Below are 20633 nucleotides of genomic sequence, written 5' to 3' on the forward strand. Positions count from 1 at the left end.
GCAGTGGCCGGGCTTTCCCAGTCTGTAGCCACAGGTTCCCTTGCCGATTGTCCAGCTCTGCCCAGCACATTGACCCAGCCGGTGGCCGGGTGGATTGAGCTACGGCTCCGGGTCACGGGTGGGTACTGCAGCCGTGGCCTTCAGCCCCCGCCTGGCCTTCGGCTGGCTCCTGCCCTGCCGTCGTAAAGCACCGTGCCCTCGGCCGGACCAGGGGGCCGACCCAAATTTTACAAACCCTAAGGGAAAGGGAGAGCGCTGGAAAGCAGCGCTTCTCCCACCCCAGAAGCCCTGGCCCGGCGGGGCTCCCTCTGCCCTCCTGCAGACCACCCCCCCCCCTCCTTCTGATCGCCCTCCCGCGCCCCTGTGCCCACGGACGCTCGCAGCTCCCTCCCGCGGGGTCCGCAGCTCCTGCTCCGTATTTCCCCAGGCCGGGGACAGGACACCCCCACCCCCCGCTTCCCCCGCCCGCTCCCCAAAACGCTGCAAGCCGCCAGCAGCGGCACCGGGGCCGGCACGACACCTCTCTGCCCGGGGCCGCCTCGCCCCCCGCGGTGCCAGCGCGGAGAAGGGCGGCACAAAGCAGTGACGTTGCGGGGGGGGGGGGGGGGAGAGAGAAATGCCATTGTTATGACGTCATCCTGCTGCCGTCCCCGCGCGGGACGGGCGCCAGCAGCCGCGGTTGCCGCCGGTGCCCGCCCGGAGCCGCCCCCGGCTGGGCGGGTCGCTCAGCGCGGCGCGGCGCAGGGCGGGTCCCGGCGCAGAGCCGCTGCCGGGTGCGCTGGGCCCGGGCAGCCGCCGTGCCAGCAGCTGTCGGCGGGGCGATGCGGATGGCGGTCGGTGCGGCAGCGGGCGAAGGGGCAGCGCAGAGCCCCGGCCCCGCCGCCGTGTCGCTGGGCTTGAGCGTGGCCGTGATCTCCAGCCTGGTGAACGGCTCCACCTTCGTCCTGCAGAAGAAGGGGATCGTGCGGGCCCGCGGGCGAGGTAGGGGCCCGGCGCTGCGGTGGTGGCGGCCGGGAGTAGCCCCCCCCTACACCCCCGGGGGCTTCCCAAGCTTCCCTCTCCCCTCCGCACCGCCGCCTCCACCCCCACGTAACCTCCCAGGTCGCCGGAGCATCGTCCCCGCCCCGCCCCGGGAGCAGCCCGGCCTCCCCCGGGGCCGCTCCCTCCCCTCGCCCCCGCGCAGCCCCCGCGGAAGGGCCGCGGCTGCCCCGCGCTGCGGCGGCGGCCGGCCCGGCCCGGGCGGGGCGAGGGGGAGGTGCCGCGGGGCCCAGCCCCGGGGGTGCGGAGGGCAGGCACCCCCGGGTCGTGGCGGACCCTCTGCCCGGGGGGTGTGCGGGGACACACCTTCCAGGCGGCCGGACGGGGTAGGGGTGGGGGGAGCGGGCCTTAGTTTGTCACTTTCGGCGTGTTTGACATCAGAGGTCGGTGGCTGGAGCGTGGCATGAGGGGTGCGATGACTTACCGAGGGGACGGCAGGTGGGGAGCAGCGAGGGTGTGTTAACGTAGACACCAGCAACAGCTTCCCTGGGTACGGCCAGCTCACGGGGTTCTGTCGTGCTGTCACACCACACCGGGGACCCGTGTGTGCGTGCGTACATAGGTTTCTCTTGCGGCATTTTCGTGTACGTGTGGGACTTTTCTACCCGTTTCTTTGGCTCTGGTAGTTTCTCACCATGAACAGCACCAGCACATCTTGTCACTCGTATATTGTAGCTCTTCCATGGACATGCACGACAAGTCACATTCGTCACGCGGTGGTTTCCTTTCGTAGAGAAGAAAGGCACCACCAGTAACACGAATAATTTCTTCTATTTTTCGTATTGAAATCCCATACCTCGTTGTTGTTCTCTGAGTGGAATGTATTCAGGAACTGACTGTGCTATCTGGACAGTTTAGCCAAAACAAAGCTGTAAATTCACAGAGTATGAAGATCTTCTGTATTTTATTCTGAAATAGGAGTTCCGCAAAACATGCAGCCTCAGAATAGCACTTGTTAGGTGCATCTTGATGCTTTGAATATAGGAAAATGCAATATATTTATGTGTTCTTAATATCATGCTTTTATGTGAGGGGAAAGTTGTAAATACAGGCTGCGTGAGGCCTTTTGATTGTATTTCTTTGTTCAATAGCTGTTTGTTTTGTAGGTGATGGTGTCTGTGTGTGTACAAGAATGGGTCTATAGGTTCTGGGGCCTCTTTCTTATGAAAAATCCTTTTTGGTGACCAGGACACGCTAGGTATTTTCTCTGTATACATGTGTCTATGTAAATTCATATGTACACGTAGATGTATTTGAGAGGGTTGGTGTTGGAGTAGCAGTGCATTTCCAGTGCCTGCTGCATCTGGCATGTTCAAAGTGGATGCAGTGGAACAGAGCAAGCTTGCAACTATGTTACGACCAGCTGGCATGATCTAACAAGGGCTTTTTTTGCCCTTTCTGCCATACCTTACAGTTAAGGGCCTCAAGCTACTGCTACGCGAGCATAGTCTTCCCTTCCCTCCAAGATGGCTGTAGTCCATCTTCATTGTCCACAGAGAGATCACGTTTGCATCACAAATACAAATCTTTTTTTGTAAGGGAAGCAATGAGAAACTTGAGAGAAAGGAATGACTTTCCATCCCAAGGCAGTTGGAGGAAGTTTCCATTTTGCAGTAGAGTTGGGTGTAATTAGTCCTGAAGAGCTTTCAGTGGAGCACTTGCTTAAGTGGGTGATGGGTGTGTGCCTGCCTTCTCAGCACTGGCAGCTGTAAAACACCCTGTTTTGAAGATATTATTGATGTTTATTTTGTATCTTACCGAGTGATTCGTAGTGTTTCCTATTGCCATGCTCAGTGTGGAGACATCCAGGCAGATACCCTAGGTTTCTCTCTGTTTAATGTTGCAAAGCAGCGTGGCTCTGCCTTGAATCCAGCAGTCGGGGCTGTGAGCCCCAGATCACCAGCATCAGATGATGTCTTTTTTTCCATTGGCTTTAGTAGGTGTTGTATAATTAACAAGGAGGCACTTCAAGTCTTTTCTGTCTTCTCTGTTGAATCAATCATATAGTATCAATGCAATTAGTAATCCTTGCTTAGTTCGAAACAGCAGCGGGTGACAAATATTTTGCAAAGTTATCTTACTTGAGTCAATATTTTCTATAATTTGTGCCCCCAACAGTGTTTTTATTTTCTAGGCAATAACAAAAGTCTAAAAAAATTATTACACCCACTCTAAAGCTGGCCATTTTCATTAGTCATTTTCCATCTCATTTCAATTATATAGTGTGATTTCCAAGCGCTTAATTTTTTTTTTTTTTTTTTAATTTCTCCAGAGTTATAGATTACTGTGGTTTTCTTTCATTTGGGATTTCAGGGTAGGTACAATATTGCCTATTGCTCCAGCAGCTCTTGAGAGAGTACCTTCCCAAATAAATGCAGACCTGAATTGCTAGAAAGAGGAGCAGAATCTAAGAGCGTAGCGTGATGCCAAGGTCATGCTCGCTGGAGGCCAGGCTTTAGTTTAGTAAGCAGTCATTAACCTTGGTGTTGTACAGAAGCAGAACTTATAAAATGTGGTGCACAGGCTGCCCTGGCACGCCCCAAGGCGAGAGCCTATAATCTGACGATGAAAATAATCATCCTTGGGTTTAGGAGACACTAAGGGACAATCCGGAGTTTCTACTCCTCTCTTTGAAAAGGAGCAGTATGTCAGGAATTCAGAGACCTCAGTCGTAGCATTTTCCAATGCTCAAAAGCAGGAGGGTCGGTCCATGCCACGATATTGCCAAAACCACATGCCAAAACAATTTCTCTGCTACAATTTCTGTGATATGATCTCATTGAAGCTATATTACCAAACTAATTGATCCACATAATTTTTTATTTCCATAGGTTTCCCATCCTCCTAGTAGTGGTTCTAACACATATGTTTAAATGGCACCCTCATAAGCATTTGGTGACATTTTGGATGCTCTTCTAAATAATACTGTGTTAGTGTTGCATAGCTACTTCACTGGAAACCAGAACTTCTGACTAATAAGTTATCTGAAGAAGGTCTAACTTGGACACTTAGGCCAACTCCGAGCACCTTCTCTCTTTTTTTCCTTCCACTCGGTTGCCTTGAAGAAAAGGGTTGAGATGAAGGTCGTCAATAGTTGAGTCTGTTGAAATTACTCCATTTTGTAGTTCCAGTATTGCAATTTCATATTTTTCTAATATGTCTTCCTATACTTCCTCTTTCAGGTACTTCGTATTTAACAGATATAGTATGGTGGTCTGGCACTATTGCAAGTAAGTATCTTAAAAGTTTTGATTTTATTTGAAGGGAGACTTTGTGGTTAGATGGTGAAATTAGACCTCGGGAAATCTGGGTTCTCATCTTGAATCTCACGCTCACTTGTCATGAAATTTCTATCCCTCAGAAATATCCCACCTTCAGTAAACTCTCACTCTGGCTACCGTGTCTGACGGTGTTTGAGAAGGCAAAGAGCTGGGACAAACCCAAGTCGGACATCTTCCCACATTTCCGAACTGTTTGGTACTTGCAGCTCTTGGCAGCCATGCGCTGCTCTGACTCTGGGTTCCTGCACGGTTCGTGTCTCTGGATTGCACTGGTCTGCTCAGCTTTTAATAAAAGTCAAAGCTGAATAAGAAATTGTCGCTCTGCACAAAAGGGCTCATTGAGCACATGTTGTTATTTTAGATCAGAAAGCACTTAGCCAGCCTTGACTAAAAAAAATTTAAAAATCCTTTTTGGTTTCTAGTTTGACAGATACAGTTTCAGTTTTTCCTTTAATCTAAAAGATTAATGCGAAGCCTTGTGTGGTGCTGATAGGAGATCAGTGTAATTACACTCTTAGTGTCTTTGTAAACTCCGCTCAGGCTAAGTTCACTCTCTGATGTGAATCCAGAGCATGGGGAGCAGCTAGCTTTCTCCTCTTGCAGTTCAAGCCCTAGTTCTACCCATGAGCTTAAAATCATACCCAGCTTTTAGTCTCTAACCCAGCCTTTTGCAAATTATTTGGAAACGTTCTGATGCTGTTGCTGAGAAGTATATGAGTACAGTTGTGCTCCTTGTTTCGTTGCAACGAGGTAAGTCTCTGGTTTTGTTGTCTCCAACCTTTGCAAAAGGAATGGAAACTGATAGATCCCTTGAAGCACAAAGTTCACAGCAAGTGTAGAAGCCAGTAGAGCTTCAGAGGAAAGTCCTCGGCTAACTTAACCTGCGTTTAAGTAGTACTTTGTCAGCTTCCTCCTCTGCCAGGATCGCTACTGCCTGAGCAGCAATAAATCTGTGCATTAATCACTGCTGTTATCGCTCGTGAGGCTCCCATCTTGAATCTCTGGGCACAAGGAGTTAAAATAAGAGAGGTTTTATTACAGGAGTTTATCTCAGTGAATCAGAGAAAACTGATTTCATGCTTAAAAGAGCTGACAGAATTGAATGAAGGCAAAATAGCTGAAGGGGATGGTGTCAGTTGGCTTTTGTCCAGTAGCTAGGTGCAGCCTCGGTGAGTTTACAAAGGAACCAAGGGAAGAATTGCTTAGAGATATTATAGATTCAGAATTGCAACAGAGTCACAAACAGCAATAGTGAGGGCCAGGTAGGCACTTACGAGATGCAGAGAAAGGCGATGTTTGGGGAATTAGCAGTATCTGCAGTTATCTGGGTGAAATTATAACAGCTGACATCATTTTCTCAAGCAGGGAATGTGGAGTTTGGATGACTAACAAAACCCACATAAACTCTATCAACTTGTTTTCACAATATTTGTTCAGATGGTGAACAAGCATTTCTGTCTTGCCATGCTGACTCAGCATAACACTGCCTAACCATTTTGGGGCCTTGGGATCCACTGGATTACTGAAGACTTCAAAGGAAGAGCTACAGATTCTGCTAAGGGATTTTTTTTTAAAGTCAAAAGACTGATTGCAGCATGTGTACAGGTATTTCAATGAGCGTTAAACTAATTAATTGGCTAATTAATTAGTTTCAGTTCAGGTTTTGACAGCAGCATAGATGTGTCTGTTTTTTATAGTGGATACATCTATGTTAGCATTTTGTTGCAGATGGGCAGTACACTTGTGAAGCAAATCTCCTGTTTGTCTCCATGGATTGGGCTTTCTTTCACGTTGTGGAGCGGTGTTGGAGCTCCTGAACTGGACTTTAAGATGAAACTAGGCTGGAAGATGCACTCTAGGAACATGCCAACTGCACAGCAGCTGCAAATAGACTTTCAGTCTGTGGGAGCAGGCTGAAGTTAGTCTGAAATAAAACCCCTGACACGTGTAGAGCAGCCATCTTTTGCTGTACAGATCTACTCCTGGTCTCCTTGCTAATGTAGACGTGTCAGTGTGCATCAAGTTTTGTATTGCAATAATTTCAGGGATACTGGTGCTCCTTTAGCAACCTTAAAGCTTGGTGTGCCTTCAAGAACTGAAACCATGAATTGAGTTATGGCATTGATGTATCCAGAGAGGAGTTTCTATCCAGAGAGGTTGGCAGCAAAGGTCATCAATGTCAGGTAGATGGTAACAATTACTGAGGTTCTTTTTTAAATTGATCTTAATTAGTCCTGGTCTGTCCATAGTGGTTAAGAGACTGTTACTGTTACTCCGTGGCGATACTGAAAACTTCTGGTAAGTTCAGTTGCTTTACAATACGTGCAGTTTGACTGAAGTTTCAGAGAGCTAATTTACAGATTAGTGTTGGTGCCGTCAGTTAGGGTTCTTCCCACAGAAAGTTAAGGCAGCTGACCTCCAAAAAAAGCAACCTTTTGTCAGAGTCACTTGGAAATGTATGTGATCTGCAGAAACACAGCATGCCAGCTGTGTCCCATCCTCTGTGCAAGATCTGCCCCAGTGCCTTCAGATGCCTTGAAGATAATGCCAAAGTCGCTGTGTCCGTCTGCTGAAAAACAAGCCGGAGGCTGATAGCTGAGTTACTGTGTTCCCAGGGGCAGGGAGAATTCAGGAGACCATCACTGACTCTTGTGCTCTAGAAACGCTGCTCATTAACTTCTCTGGCTCACTCCTGCACATAGAGAAAGCCTCAGTGAACTGAATTGGTGTAATTTTGCCACACTCTGCAGTTTTGCAAGTTTGTTTGTCTCCTTCGTGTTTCCTGTAGGTTACACAGGTCTTCAGCTCTACTGATAATGTGAGCCAATTTGGTACATTAATTAATGTTTGCACAGTGCTTTGCAGGTGTAAAGAACAGCATGATGGTAACGATGTTTGATAGTCGAGGGCAATGGCAGCCTGAGCACAAAGAAAGCTTGGATTCTTGAAATGTTTGTAAATGCTGATAATGGCTCTTAACATCAACTGGAAATTTGAGCTGTATGTAAATTGTGTTCAGTCCCGAGGTTCTTGCCAGTTACCACAGACCCTGTAACTATGCAAGCATCATGTTGACCTATTATAAACTTGCCAGCACTTGCAAAACCATCCAGCTTTTTGTTTTTAACTGAAAACTTGAACGCATGAACTGTTTATCGTAGCTGTGATGTGCAATAGTATGGTAGATCTTGGAATTTCCTTTTATTGGGGGAAAGAAAAAAATAAGATTGTGAGGCTATTATTGTGACTTGTCAGGGATCTGTTCTTTTTACAGGGGTCAGGAATTACTTTTGATGTTATATAGTGCTGTGAGAATTTGATGTGATCTACTGTACATTGAAGAGCCTTTATGCATATGCTTAGTGTTTCATTATTAGATTCCTTTCCTCAGTACTGCCCTTATTTCCCACCCCCCCCAAAAGTAACACTGCCATTAGAAACTATGACCATGTGCATTTGTGTTACATGCATGCACATTCTAAAGCTGAAATCCTGGGTTATATATGCTTTTAGCCCTCCTCATATAAATATTTGGGTGTAATATTGAGATATTTGAGAGTAATCCATGAGTGTTTCTAATTCATAGACTTATTTATATTCAACTAAGAAATTGCAAATGAAATTATTTACTTTGCCCTCTTGGATCTTCTTGTGTGGCAAATATCCTATATTAAAAAATAATTTTAAAATATGGAAAAATTACAACCATTTTTTGTAAGTGCAAAATTAACAGCTAAATGAATCTGTAACATCTGTTTTTCAGTCAGGTCAGTTTCCCAAACAGTATTGGGTAAGTTTTCATTGCTTCTGTTTACAAAGGGATTTAAAGGCTTATTTCTGGTTCTCTTGACAGTGGCTCTGGGTCAAATAGGGAATTTCTTGGCCTACACTGCAGTGCCCACTGTGCTAGTGACACCCCTGGGAGCTCTTGGCGTTCCATTTGGGTAAGAGTTTGCTTTTCTTGTTCTTATGTGAATGTTGTTACTACTTAATAAAATGTCAGATAGACCCAGTGATCACTGGAGGTCCACTGAGAAGATGTCAGGCTTATGACTGTTAATGATGGGTTATAGTGTCACCTAATCCTGTTTCCCTCAGCAAAGTGGCTGGGGCAGCGGGGAAGGCACTGGTGAAGACAGGGTTCCCGAGTATCTTCTGCTTTAACTATGACTATGATCTGCAACAGATAAACATTTTTTTTTCTTGCCTTCCCTGTGGTTATTCTGGACTCTTCTGCCTATTCTCTTATTCACAGTTCCTCTACTATGTAGATCTTTCCTTTTGTCTCACGTTCTTTCTCTCCCCTGCTATCCACAGCCCACCCGTGTTTATAGATGCTAATTTTCATTTAATTGGATTTGTCCCCTTTCCTGAAGCAAGGGAGTGCCTTACATATGCATGCCCCCAGCTTCTTGAATGTTATATTCACGGTGGGGGGGAGCAGAACAAAAAAGGCAGTGAGTGTTCCTAAAAGGAGTGTAATATGCAACTAAATGTTTTGTGAATAGCTGAACTACAGTTGTGAAACTACTGCAGTGAAAAAGTATAATTCTTCAAAAACAAAGCTGTGCATTGCCTCGAGATTTTTCTGTTGCCTACTGTTGGCTGCTGAATTGTGTATCTGACTGCACTTGTCATCTACTTCAGAGTGCAGAGTGCTTTGTATGGGCTTCATGGCTGTCTTTAGCTTTATACACGATGAAACACACTGAGGGTGCTCTACTTACCACCTATTATTTTATCCTAGGCCACATAATTTTGTGTATTTTGGTCAGCTACATGTCTGAGCTGAGCCCTGTGGTCTTTGTAACCAAAGGTCATTTTTATCTCCTGACTGCGTAGCACCTATAAAATGGGGCTTCGTGACAGCTCTCCAGATTGTTAATGGGTAGATTATCTGCCTCGGGTACCAGGTGCCTGGTTTGGAGGTTTGGGTTTTTGTTTTTGAAGGGGTGATATGGTGTTGGTTTTGGGGGTTTTGTGGTTGGTTTTTTTTTGTTTCTTGGGTGGTTGGTTTGGTTTTGGTTTTGATTTTTTTTTTTTTTTTCCTGAGGTGAGACGTCAAAGATTGAGTAAGACTGAGACTAGAGTATCTTCCCTAACATAAGTCAGAAATGCATTTTGAGGATCCACCAACATTTGGTTGAAGATGGACCATCATTTAATACTATTCCTTTAAGAGGGAAATTCATTTGGCACGTCGCTGCTAGCACATTATTAACAGGATGTATTCAAACTTTTAATTTTCTTCCTCTTTGTGAAAGGTCTATTTTAGCTTCTTACTTGCTGAAAGAAAAACTCAACATTCTTGGCAAGCTGGGATGTTTGCTGAGCTGCGCTGGGTCTGTTGTTCTCATCATCCATTCCCCAAAGTCCGAGAGTGTAACGACTCAGGCTGAGCTTGAAGAGAAGCTTACAAATCCAGGTACTTTGTTCTTTTATTAACTCATAATGATTTTGTCAGATTGATCAAGGGCACGCAGGAGCAAGAGGCTTACCACTTCCACTTTTCCAAGGTAGGAAAATTGACTTCTGAAGAACTGTGACGTGACAGAGGCAAACCAGTACAGCTTTTGTGTAGGAAAACTATCCGTTGCTGTACTTGGAACTCATCAGTGTTATTGGTACACGTGTGCAGAAAGGAAAATGTGGATACTTTTGAAAACACTGACCTGCACAGCAAGCTCAGCACAATGGCCATTTGAACTTGTAATTTTCTAAAATTATGAAAAAGTGTATCAGGCTACTTAGAGATGAAAAGTATGATTCTAGGATCTCAATTTAAGTTGTTTTATGTTGTGGTGGGTTGACCCTGGCTGAACATCAGGTGCCCACCAAAACTGCTCTATCACTTCCCCTCCTCAGCTGGACAGGGGAGTTAAAATACAACAAAAGGCTCATGGATTGAGATAAGGACAGGGACATTACTCAGCAGTTACCGTCATGGGCAAAACAGACTTGGGGAAATTAGTTTAATTTACTACCAATCAAATCACAGAAGGGTAATGAGAAATAAAACCAAATCTTAAAACACCTTCCCCCCACCCCTCCCTTCTTCCCAGGCTTAGCTCTGCTCCTGATTCTCTACCTCCTCCCCCCTAGCAGCGCAGGGGGATGGGGAATGGGGGTTACAGTCAGTTCATCATATGTTGTCCCTGCTGCTTCTTCCTCCTCAGGGGGAGGACTCCTCACACCCTTCACCTGCTCCAACATGTGTCCTTCCCATGGGAGACAGTTCTCCATGAACTTCTCCAACGTAAGTCCTTCCCACGGAGTGCAGTTCTCCACAAACTGCTCCACCATGGGGGTGCAGTCCTTCAGGAACAGACTGCTCCAGCGTGGGTCTCCTGCAGGGTCACAAGTCCTGATAGCAAACCTGCTCCAGCGTGGGCTACTCTCTCTAGGGGTCCACAGGTCCTTCCAGGAGCCTGCTCCAGCATGGGCCTCCCGTGGGGTCACAGCCTCCTTCAGGAACATCCACGTGCTCTGGCATGGGGTCCTCCATAGGCTGCAGGTGGACATCTGCTCCACCATTAACCTCCATGGGCTGCAGGGGGGCAGCCTGTCTCACCATGGTCTTCACCACAGGCTGCAGTGGAATCACTGCTCCGGCACCTGGAGCACCTCCTCCCCTTCTTTCTTCACTGACCTTGGTGTCTGCAGAGTTGTTTCACTCACATACTCTCACTCCTCTCTCCAGCTGCAATTGCCCTCGTGCAGCTTTTTTCCCTTTCTTAAACACGTTATCCCAGAGGCGCTACCACCATTGCTGATGGGCTCAGCCTTGGCCAGCAGCGGGTCCATCTTGGAGCCAGCTGGCACTGGCTCTGTCAGACATGGGGAAAGCTTCTAACAACAACTCACAGAAGCCACCCCTGTAAGCCCCCCTACTACCAAAATCTTGCCATGCAAACCCAATATAAATGCAAACAAAAAAAAAATACTGATTGTCTTCTTTAATTTTGCATTTATTTTTTATTAAAAATTTATACCAGATACTAGTTATGTTCCAAGCAGATTTCTTTGCACAATAAAGGTGTGTAGAAATATGCTGTTGAGACATATGCTGAAATGCCTGTTCTTTCTCACAGAGAATGTGAAGCCCCACTAGCTGCTTCAGGACACATACTAGTGCTAATAAGTGCCAGATTCACTTTTTTTTTTCCTTGCATAAGAGCTAAACTGCCAACTATTGTTATTTCTTTTAATTGCTTTAGATGAGAGAAACTCAAACCTAATAACATCAGCTATCCAAAAAAATTGCAAACAAAGAAAAGAAAACAAATACCCTCGTCTAAATTTACCATTTCAATCTGACCGAAATGAATTGGAAATATACTGTAAAGCATGAAATGTTTTTCACCAGTCTAATCTGTGTACAGATGCTATAATGTAAATGATATGCCTCCCAGTTCTTCCAACTCGCCCTACTTACCTTCATGGGATCTAACTTTAAGCTCTTTGCCAGGTGCACACACCAAGCTCTATTGAACTGGTTATGAATGAGGTGTTATCACTGCTGTCACAGAGGGCTTAAAGGAGTATAATCTTGATGGAAGAAAGAATTAAAAGAAAGCTGCCTTAAATCCAGTTCAAATGTGCAACAGTTTGTATTTTACTACATGATGATTTGTTTTGCCCAAAAAAACGTATGTCATGGGTTGAGGCTGGGCCAACCACTTACAAATGACAGACACCCTCTATTAACCCCTCTCCCCTCCCAAAAGGGAAAAGGAGAGACAGTAAGGGAGAGAGACTTTACGGTTTGGAAAAGAAAACTAAAACAGCCTTAATGAAACAATAACAATAAAAGAAAAGATAAGAATAAAAATAAGAATAAGGAAATAATGAAATATATACACTATGTACAAATGTATACAAAACCAATACCAAACCCAACTCCCCCCACCCTGATGATGATACGTCACCAGTAACGCTGCAGGACTGGCACTGGGGCAGTCCCCGGCTGGACTCGGCAGCTGACAGGGATGGGATGCAGGAGCTGGACTCAGGCACTGGATTCAGGGATGCACAGATCGAGATCGATGACAGAAGAACTGACAGAGTCCTCCTCAGGTGTCGGCCGTTGAAGAAGAGAGAGAGACCCTCGTGATCTCTCAGCTCTATACTGAATATGACGTATATGGGATGGAATACTCTGTTGGTCAGGTTTGGGTCACCTGTCCGGTTTGCTCCTCCCTGCAGGTGCGACCTTTTTCATGCTTGCGACCCTTTTCACTCCCAGCACCCCAGCATGGGGCACAAGATTTAGCAGTGACCTTGGTCGCTGTAAGAACAAGTATAAGCAAGGGCCTCTCTGCTTGGTAGAACTATAAACATCAAGCATTATCACTGCTAGGAGCAGTCACTGTCTGGAAAAACATGCTGCTGTTTCAGAAAGTGCCGTTAGTCAGAGGAGACTTAACTGAAAAGTTACAGCACTAAAACAGAATTAGTTCTGGTTTAGCCCAAACCAGGACAGCATGACAGCATCATCAGCTGCAGACACCCACAACATCTCTGAAAGCTCAGTGATTTGAATCTATGTTCAATAGGGAATCTTGATCCTGGTGTATACCTGGAGTTTACTGGTGTGATGTGATTTGCCTGCTAAAACCTTTGGAAGACCAAGAGTTCTCACCTTGCTATTATCTTGTTTTCTTTTTATTTTCCAGTTTTCGTGGGTTATCTCTGCGTAGTGCTGCTAATGCTTCTCCTGCTTATCTTCTGGATAGCTCCAGCTCATGGACCTACTAATATCATGGTTTACATCAGTATTTGCTCTCTGTTGGGCAGTTTCACTGTTCCCAGCACAAAAGGCATTGGGCTGGCTGCTCAAGATATCTTTCACAATAACCCGTCGAGTCAAAGGGCTCTGTACCTCTGTCTGGTACTTCTGGCAGTATTAGGATGTAGCATTATCATTCAGTTCAGATACATCAATAAGGCACTGGAATGTTTCGACTCCTCTGTGTTTGGTGCCATCTACTACGTTGTGTTTACCACCCTAGTCCTGCTGGCTTCAGCCATCCTTTTCAGGGAATGGAGTAATGTAGGAGTGGTAGATTTCTTGGGAATGGCTTGTGGATTCACCACAGTATCTATCGGAATTGTTCTTATACAAGTCTTCAAGGAATTCAACTTCAATATCGGGGATTTAAATAAACCTAACATGAAGACAGATTAAAATATTTTTTTGAGGGGAAACTGGATGGCTCAGGGAAGGATGCAGAGCCTTTCATTTCTAGGTCACTGATTCGACTATGGTTGAGGCTGGTAGTTACCTTCTGACGATTTCGTGGCCTATGTGAAATGAATTGGAGGCCTCCATCCAGTTTCAAAGGAACAGTTGTCCCTGTACCCCAGTCAATACAATAAATGACCTTAATTGGAACCACTGATTGAGTCAGCATAGAGACTGATGTATTTCCTTGCTGTAGAAGGTAATCCATCAGAAAAGATCTGAGGGTATTCTGACAGTCCTGTGTGTGAAAACTTGTGTTGAGGCTTCCAAGGTAGTTTCTGCAGGCAGAGAACATCAGTTTCTAATGCAGTCAATCTGACAACTTTCATGAATGACATATACCTTAAAATATGGGGGGGAGAAGAAAGTGAGTGGAACGATTTGTTAGTCTCAGTATAGCAATGTGTTCACCGTCGAGGCTGTGAATTCTGAGACAAATGTTGGTTGAACCACGGACTGCAGATTTGCCCTTTTTAGTGGCTGTCTTGGCAACTTGATCTGCCATGCGGTGAAGACACTGGGGAGTTTTAAATTGAATTCTTTATCCGGAGCAGTGGACCCTTAAAAATCTTTCACTAATTACTTATCAGCTGATGGTAGTGTCCAGGTATGCATTTTTCTTTGTAACTTACATGCATTAAGACATACCGCATTCATCTGAGAGCTTTTAATTGGGAGCAGACAGAAAGACTGTGGAGGATGTGGAAATGATGCACAGACTCATTGCCTATATGGTGGCTTATTTGTAAGCAGCTCGGAACTATTTCAGTGCCTTTGTAATCCAAAAATACTGCATAAACGTGAATGTATTTGTTTCAGATGGCCTATGCTGGTTTAGTAATTCAATTTCACTGTCTATAATATTGGACTGCATTTGAATTCTAAACACGTAAAGCATCCAGAAGGAGGCATGCATTTTCAGAAGAATTGACAAACCTGAACTGAAACGCTTAGATGCCTTGACAGCTTCTGAAAAACCCATAGTCCTAACAGGAAGAGGTAATCTACAGGAGGACTGTTTAAAGCAGTCCAGCATACCTTCATTTTAGTTAAGTGAAACCATTTTGTGAAGTAGCTAATAAGCAGGGAGCACAAAAAAAAAGAAATTTAAGAGAGAAGAGCATGAGATCTATCATAGCTCAAAAAATGAAGGTCTGATCCTCTTGTACTCTGGAAAAAAAAGAGGTTAAGGACTGAAAAAGCATAGAGCTGAGTTTCAGATAACCAACAGGGATATACATTGAGATCCTGCAATTTACAGACTTGTGTGAACAGTTCAGCCATAATATTTTGACAAGTAGTACAGATAGCTTAAGCTATGATTGGAATGATTCTGAACTGTTCAGTTTAAACCATTTAGAGAATACTGGTATGTCAAAGAAAGAAATAGTTCTTTTTCATATTCTACTTATATTTGGTAGTTGAACAACATCATGAGTCAAAAACTTGTAAGGAAAGCTTGAAAAGTCTGAATGTTCGTTTCCATTTAAGTACGACAACGCAAGGGTACAGTGGAACTCAACGTCTCTGGTTCAGAATGTCTCTTGAAACAAAAAAACGCAATGTGATTATGAGACAGTGTTTGAAAAAGTTCATGACACCCTATCAAGAAATCATGAATGTAGCTTTGTGGCTGGCTGACAGGAATGCGGACATTGAGTAATGGGGAGTAATACTGTCCACTCGTGATGGTTTTTGTTGACCCGAATTAATGTTACCTTAAAATTCAGCCTCCATTTTCATTTAAAAGGAATGTTGTAAGCCCTTCTGATAGCAGCAATAATCATGAACAGTGAATGCTAAAGATTTAGTATTCTGAAGGGACTGTTCTGAGGGAGTAAGAACCCCACTATGTTATTTGGAAGCTTGTTTTATAACTCCAGATTGGGAGGGGAAATGCCTCTGAGTTGGCAGAAATGTACATTGTTATAGGCCAGCACGGAAACTGGGTGTCTTGGTGAAATAGCGCTAGCAGAGAAAAGGCCCTCTTAGTGGATTTTCGAATACTATGTATGGTTTCTAGAAAGCCTGAGAGTTGTAGGTGAGGGGAACTGGACTATGAAAGCTGGTTAAAACTGACCTCTGTCCGTTACTGATTGGAAGACGGTGTCTTGGTTCTCAGCAGACAGTTATATTTTGTCCTGTTAATTCCCTTTCTTGAAACTGGAATTGTGCATAGGTTATGAGACCTGTAGCGACCTGACTTTTTAAAACAACTTTAGTTGTTTTCTGAAGCAGTCATCTTTTCAAAATTCACATTCAAAGTTCATAAGTTGCATGTTGGTTTTGTAATAGCCTTTAATCTCTGAAGACTTCTGTGAAAATCTTTAGGTCGGAATGGAAATGATTGTGGTCACATCTTAGTCCTCCTCCTTTAGCCATATGTGCTTGTCTTCTTTTGTTTTAAAATTCATTCCTATTTATTTAGAAAGTGCCTATCCTAGTATGTTAGGTGCGTATGCAAATTATTAGTAAATATTAGATCCAAAATAACTTGACTGCCCTGTCTAAACCTTCCATTTTCTGCACCACACACACAAGTTTACTTGATAAGCGCTCATTATGCAGAGTAAGAATAAAGTAGCAGCCATGTGCTGTGGTCCTCTGACCATCCTTATAGCTGGTAAATGTCTGCATAGGTTTCACCTCTTCTCCCCAGCTGCTCCTCATCTGTGGTGAGCTTTCTAGACATGTCTAGTTAACCTTGTTGTTTAAAACAGAGATGTCAAAAGCCAGCACATAAGGTGAAAGAAATTCTCGTGGCCTTGCACATCATTTATATCTGCAGCCTTTTACATCATGAATGCTAAATAATGGAAACCGTTGGTTTTGCTACTTCGTTCAGTATGTAGCAGTGTTCTTTTGAGTTCTGCTGTACCTGGATCTGGTTCAGTTCTAACTTTAGAAATGTATTAGCATTTTCTGTTGTCACTGTTGGTTTGATTCTTCCCCCCTCCATCCCACACCCTCCTTGTTCTAGGTGTCCTACCTTTTTTAGTCCCGTTGTTGTTCTGATTTAAAACAAGGCACTGTTGAAGTTGGATTTTAGCTGTTCCCTCTTTCCCCCCCCACCCCCCCACCCCCACCCCTTTGACAAGTAAGCACTTTGAGTAAGAGAGATATTTGCATTCCATCATCTCAGGGAGCAAATGTGCGTAGTTGTCTCCTGAGCTTTGGTGTCCCTCGCAGGTCTGCCCTTTTCACGTTGGCTTTGCATTATGGCTATTGATAGCTACAGCCAGATGACTTCAGTTCTGATTCCAAAGCTGAGGTGGGAGAGGCTATGCATACAAAAAGTGGACTCATTACAGTGGTGGGATGCATTTGGATTAAATTCAAATCCGTATGAAAGGTCTTTCACTCCGTATGTCTGCCTTCTGTTACACTTGTCAAACATACTCACTTGGTAGTCACTTGAAGATAGCTCTTTGATCATTATCCCTTCAGTGTATGGAGGATTTACATGTGTCAGTCACGATCTTTATTAGCTGTCAAACACAAAAATCCCTCAAATGTTCAGTAGGAGAATAGAAAACTTTTTGATACAACCAAAAAAAATATTTGTTACACCTTAAATATTTCTGTAAAAAAGAAAAATATCTAAACAAGTTGTCTGCTGTATTGACTTTCCAGGACTCTGTATGTGTAAATACAGCCTATTTATTAGTGAGCTGCAACTACCACTAATAAGAACCTGCCATATCACAGTTTGACAAGTGAGGCTTCCTATTAATAATCTTGGTTTATATTGAACATAGGTATCTTTCTGAAGTTACTAGCACTGAAAAATGAAAACACTGGATTAATTTGTTGAAACACTAGAAACTGAGGTTTAGCTTTCCTTTTTATTTAAAAAAATAGAGGGTTTGTATTTGAAGAAATATTTGGGGTTAATAAGTATGGGGTGCTTTAAATGGGCAGTTGTTTGCACGTTGTATCCACTCTCACCTCCTTGTTTCATAAATATAAACCATCAAGGATTCTACAGATCTTCCTCAGTTGTGCTGAGATGGTGTAACTGCTGAAGTTTTACTGTGAAATCAAATGTTTACCTATTACCTGTTATCTTTTCTTTACTGAGATTAGTCTTTGTAGTAACTCTTTGGTGCTACTGAATCTGGGCTTAAGTGATGCAGAATTTTAGCATGTACCATGTGAGGCACCAATGATGTCAACAGTTATTATTACTAGTGCCCAAGTGTTTCAGACAGCGGTGTTGAAATGTTATGGATTAAGAAATCTTTTTTTAAAAGCTGCAAATAAGTTTGGGTTTTTAATTGTTTTTTTTGGTTTTGTTTGGGTTTTTGGTCTCTGTTGGGTTCCCCCTCGCCCAGACAGCTGCTCTACAGAGTGGAAAATATTACACAAAAGGAGTATTTTTAAGTTAAATCCTTTTCCAACTGTGGAACTTTTATCTCTTTTTTTAACTTCTTTTTTTTTCTTCCCCTGGAATGTAAAAAATAATTCTAATGGGATGTGGGGAAAAGGTGGATGGCAACAAACATACAGTGTCAGGTTTGGTTGCTTCAATGCTATTGCAATATAGTTATACAGATTACATAAAAATGGTTTATTTTATTAGCTTCCAAATAATGTATATATAGATTTGTTAATGGCTTACAAGTAAAGCTTACTCTTTGCTTTTTAAACAATAGTTATAGGCATGTTGTATTTGCCTTGTGTAAATTATAAAAGGCTATTTATTAAGTTTTCTGATAACTAATCTATTTATTAACCTGTATTGTTTTAAAATAAATGATTTATTTCTAGCTCAATGCTGGTTTTGCGACTCCTCTTTATCACATGGGGGGAAAACAAATTGGTTTCCCACACATCTAGCTGCTGTACAGCCTAATCCCAATTCATAAACCCAAACTATTTCCATTTACTCTTTCATAAAATTGCTTTTACTGAGAGTAGCAGATTCTTTCATGTGTACAGATCAGTTGCCACACAAAGGGCTCAGTTGTTGTGTAGTGGTGTCTACCAGCAAGCTGTAGCCTTACTGTCTTCATTGCCCTGAAGTCTGCTCGCAGGTAAAATGAACACTTCTCTGCCAGAAATGTTTGTTGGGGCCTGAGTCACTTCACACTGTGCCTTGAGGGTTATCACGCGCTCTGTTTGTGCACTGCCGTACATTGGCTAATTGGTAGAGCTTTTGTTTCGAGATCTACTACTCCACAGTTGGGTGTGCATCGAGTGGCACAGCTCTAAGGAAGTCTGTGTCACCAGTCTAACCTACTGGCACAAGAGCTTCCTTCAGAAAGAATGACTTGGAAAATCATGGTGGCTGTGCTTGTAATCCTTCATCCTAGCTCCTAGTATCAGGTGCTGGCAAATATGTGACTTTCAGGTGTGGGGTTTTTTTGGGTTTGTTTGCTTTTCTTTTTTTAGTGGTAGGATTTATGACTAAGAACTGTTTCAGTCTTTGCGCTTGCGTTTTAGGGTATGCATCAGTATTACTGCTGGTCAAAACTGGAAGTTATTTTTAAACAAGGAAATTATCTCCTCTCCAGTATACTGCGTTGTGTGCTGTGGAAAAGGCTGATGTCGATTCTTTACTGAGTGTGTCACTGCAATTTTGTTTTTAAAAGTTTGATGATATTAATGTAACATACAAAGACAGACCAGAAAACCAGAGAGGCTTTCCCTTCTACGTGCATCTCTGATTTTTAAGTAAATAGGATATGTAGTATGCATTTTAGGAACATGTTTTTAGCAGGAAAATTCAACACTATTCTCTTCTTGTCCACCTCTGGAGTTAGGCCTCTAAAGCAGCATTGTGGTAAAGGCGAGTATGTTGTTGAGTCCGGGACATAACCAGTCCCAAGCCTATGTATCTCACCAACACAGTTCATATGGGAAGAGCATTAAAGACCAAAATCTGATAGCACCAAACCAAAAAACAAAAAGAAAGTCCCATCGGTTTTCCTGAGGTTTGTTCTAAGAGCTTCAGTCTTAAGCAGGGTCTTTGAAGTTCCTTGTATGTGATAGTGTGACTGTTGTTCGAGTAGACTCGCAGACATGGCTTCTTTGTTCTGCTCAGCTCTCTTTGTGAAATGCAGCAGGGACGGGGCCACCAGAGACCCCGTTACAGCTGCCTGATTCCCTAATCAGTTTTGTGCCAGCGGTACAGACCTCACTGGATTCACCACCCGGGCGGGACGCTTTAAGACTCTGCCAGCTGGCACCGTTCTGCCCAGGGACCGTGTACCAGCTGGCGTGTGGTGGCTTTCACCGCAACCCCTTCACCGTCTGTACACAGTTGGAAATTACTGCACCGGAGTCAGTCGGTATGCAACCCAAGCCAGACTACCCGCTAGCCCGGTAATTTTTCCCCGAGGTTGTATTTGTCCTTTTAAACCTTATGAGATGTTTATGAATGTAGTAGATGCCGTGCCCTGAAAAAAAAACTGTGCATAGTCTTGCAAAAGTACCGATGCTAGCTGAGCTCTCTTGCGAAACTCACTGAGCACAGAGATGGCGTGCGCTGCTGAGTTACCCTGCAAGAATGGGTTAGATTAGGCACGTTACTGCCATTCTAATATTTGGAGTTCTTTCCAGACACTCAGCAACCATGCCTGAAACACCACGTTGTTGTAAATTATTCAGAGATGCTTTGAGTATTTTCCGTTACTGAGCACAACCCCTGGCTTTGAAGTAAAGATTTAATGATTTGTGTCGAATTGAGAGCACTTAAAAAAAATTCAAATCTTGTGTGAACAGATGACGGTATGTTAAGCGGAACTAGCAGTTGAAGAAACGTAAGGAAGAGGATTAACAAATAATGACTGAAGTCCCAAAATGAGTCTGTAATGCTTAAAGGAATCCAGTTAATATTTTCAGGTGTTCGTTCCCTTCGTTATTGTTGTAGGTTGGTTGAGAGCTGGTTTTGAAGGGAGGAGAGTGGAAGGAGAAGACTTGCTTCAGACATCAGGAATGTGTATGTGTTTGCAGCATTTGGTACGATCACAGGCACATTAATTTCTTCAGCTTCTTTGAACTTTGAACTGTCTTAGGTATCGGTACTTAGATGCTCCTGTTCATACTGTTCTGGTTTAGATGTTACT

At 43.8% G+C, this 20633-nt stretch overlaps 1 protein-coding gene across 1 annotated transcript; it reads left to right on the top strand.

The window, feature by feature from the left end:
• Positions 1–627: 627 nt before the first annotated feature.
• NIPA1 (NIPA magnesium transporter 1) lies at positions 628–13506 on the top strand. The gene is made up of 5 exons (XM_086482210.1): positions 628–981; positions 4221–4268; positions 8173–8263; positions 9584–9744; positions 12995–13506. Exons 1-5 carry the CDS (start codon positions 822–824, stop codon positions 13504–13506), a joined length of 972 nt encoding a protein of 323 aa, XP_086338336.1. The 5' UTR covers positions 628–821.
• Positions 13507–20633: the final 7127 nt, after the last annotated feature.

Source organism: Leptosomus discolor, chromosome 1, assembly GCF_034619465.1.
Source record: "Leptosomus discolor isolate bLepDis1 chromosome 1, bLepDis1.hap2, whole genome shotgun sequence".
Taxonomy (NCBI): Eukaryota; Metazoa; Chordata; class Aves; order Leptosomiformes; family Leptosomidae; genus Leptosomus; species Leptosomus discolor.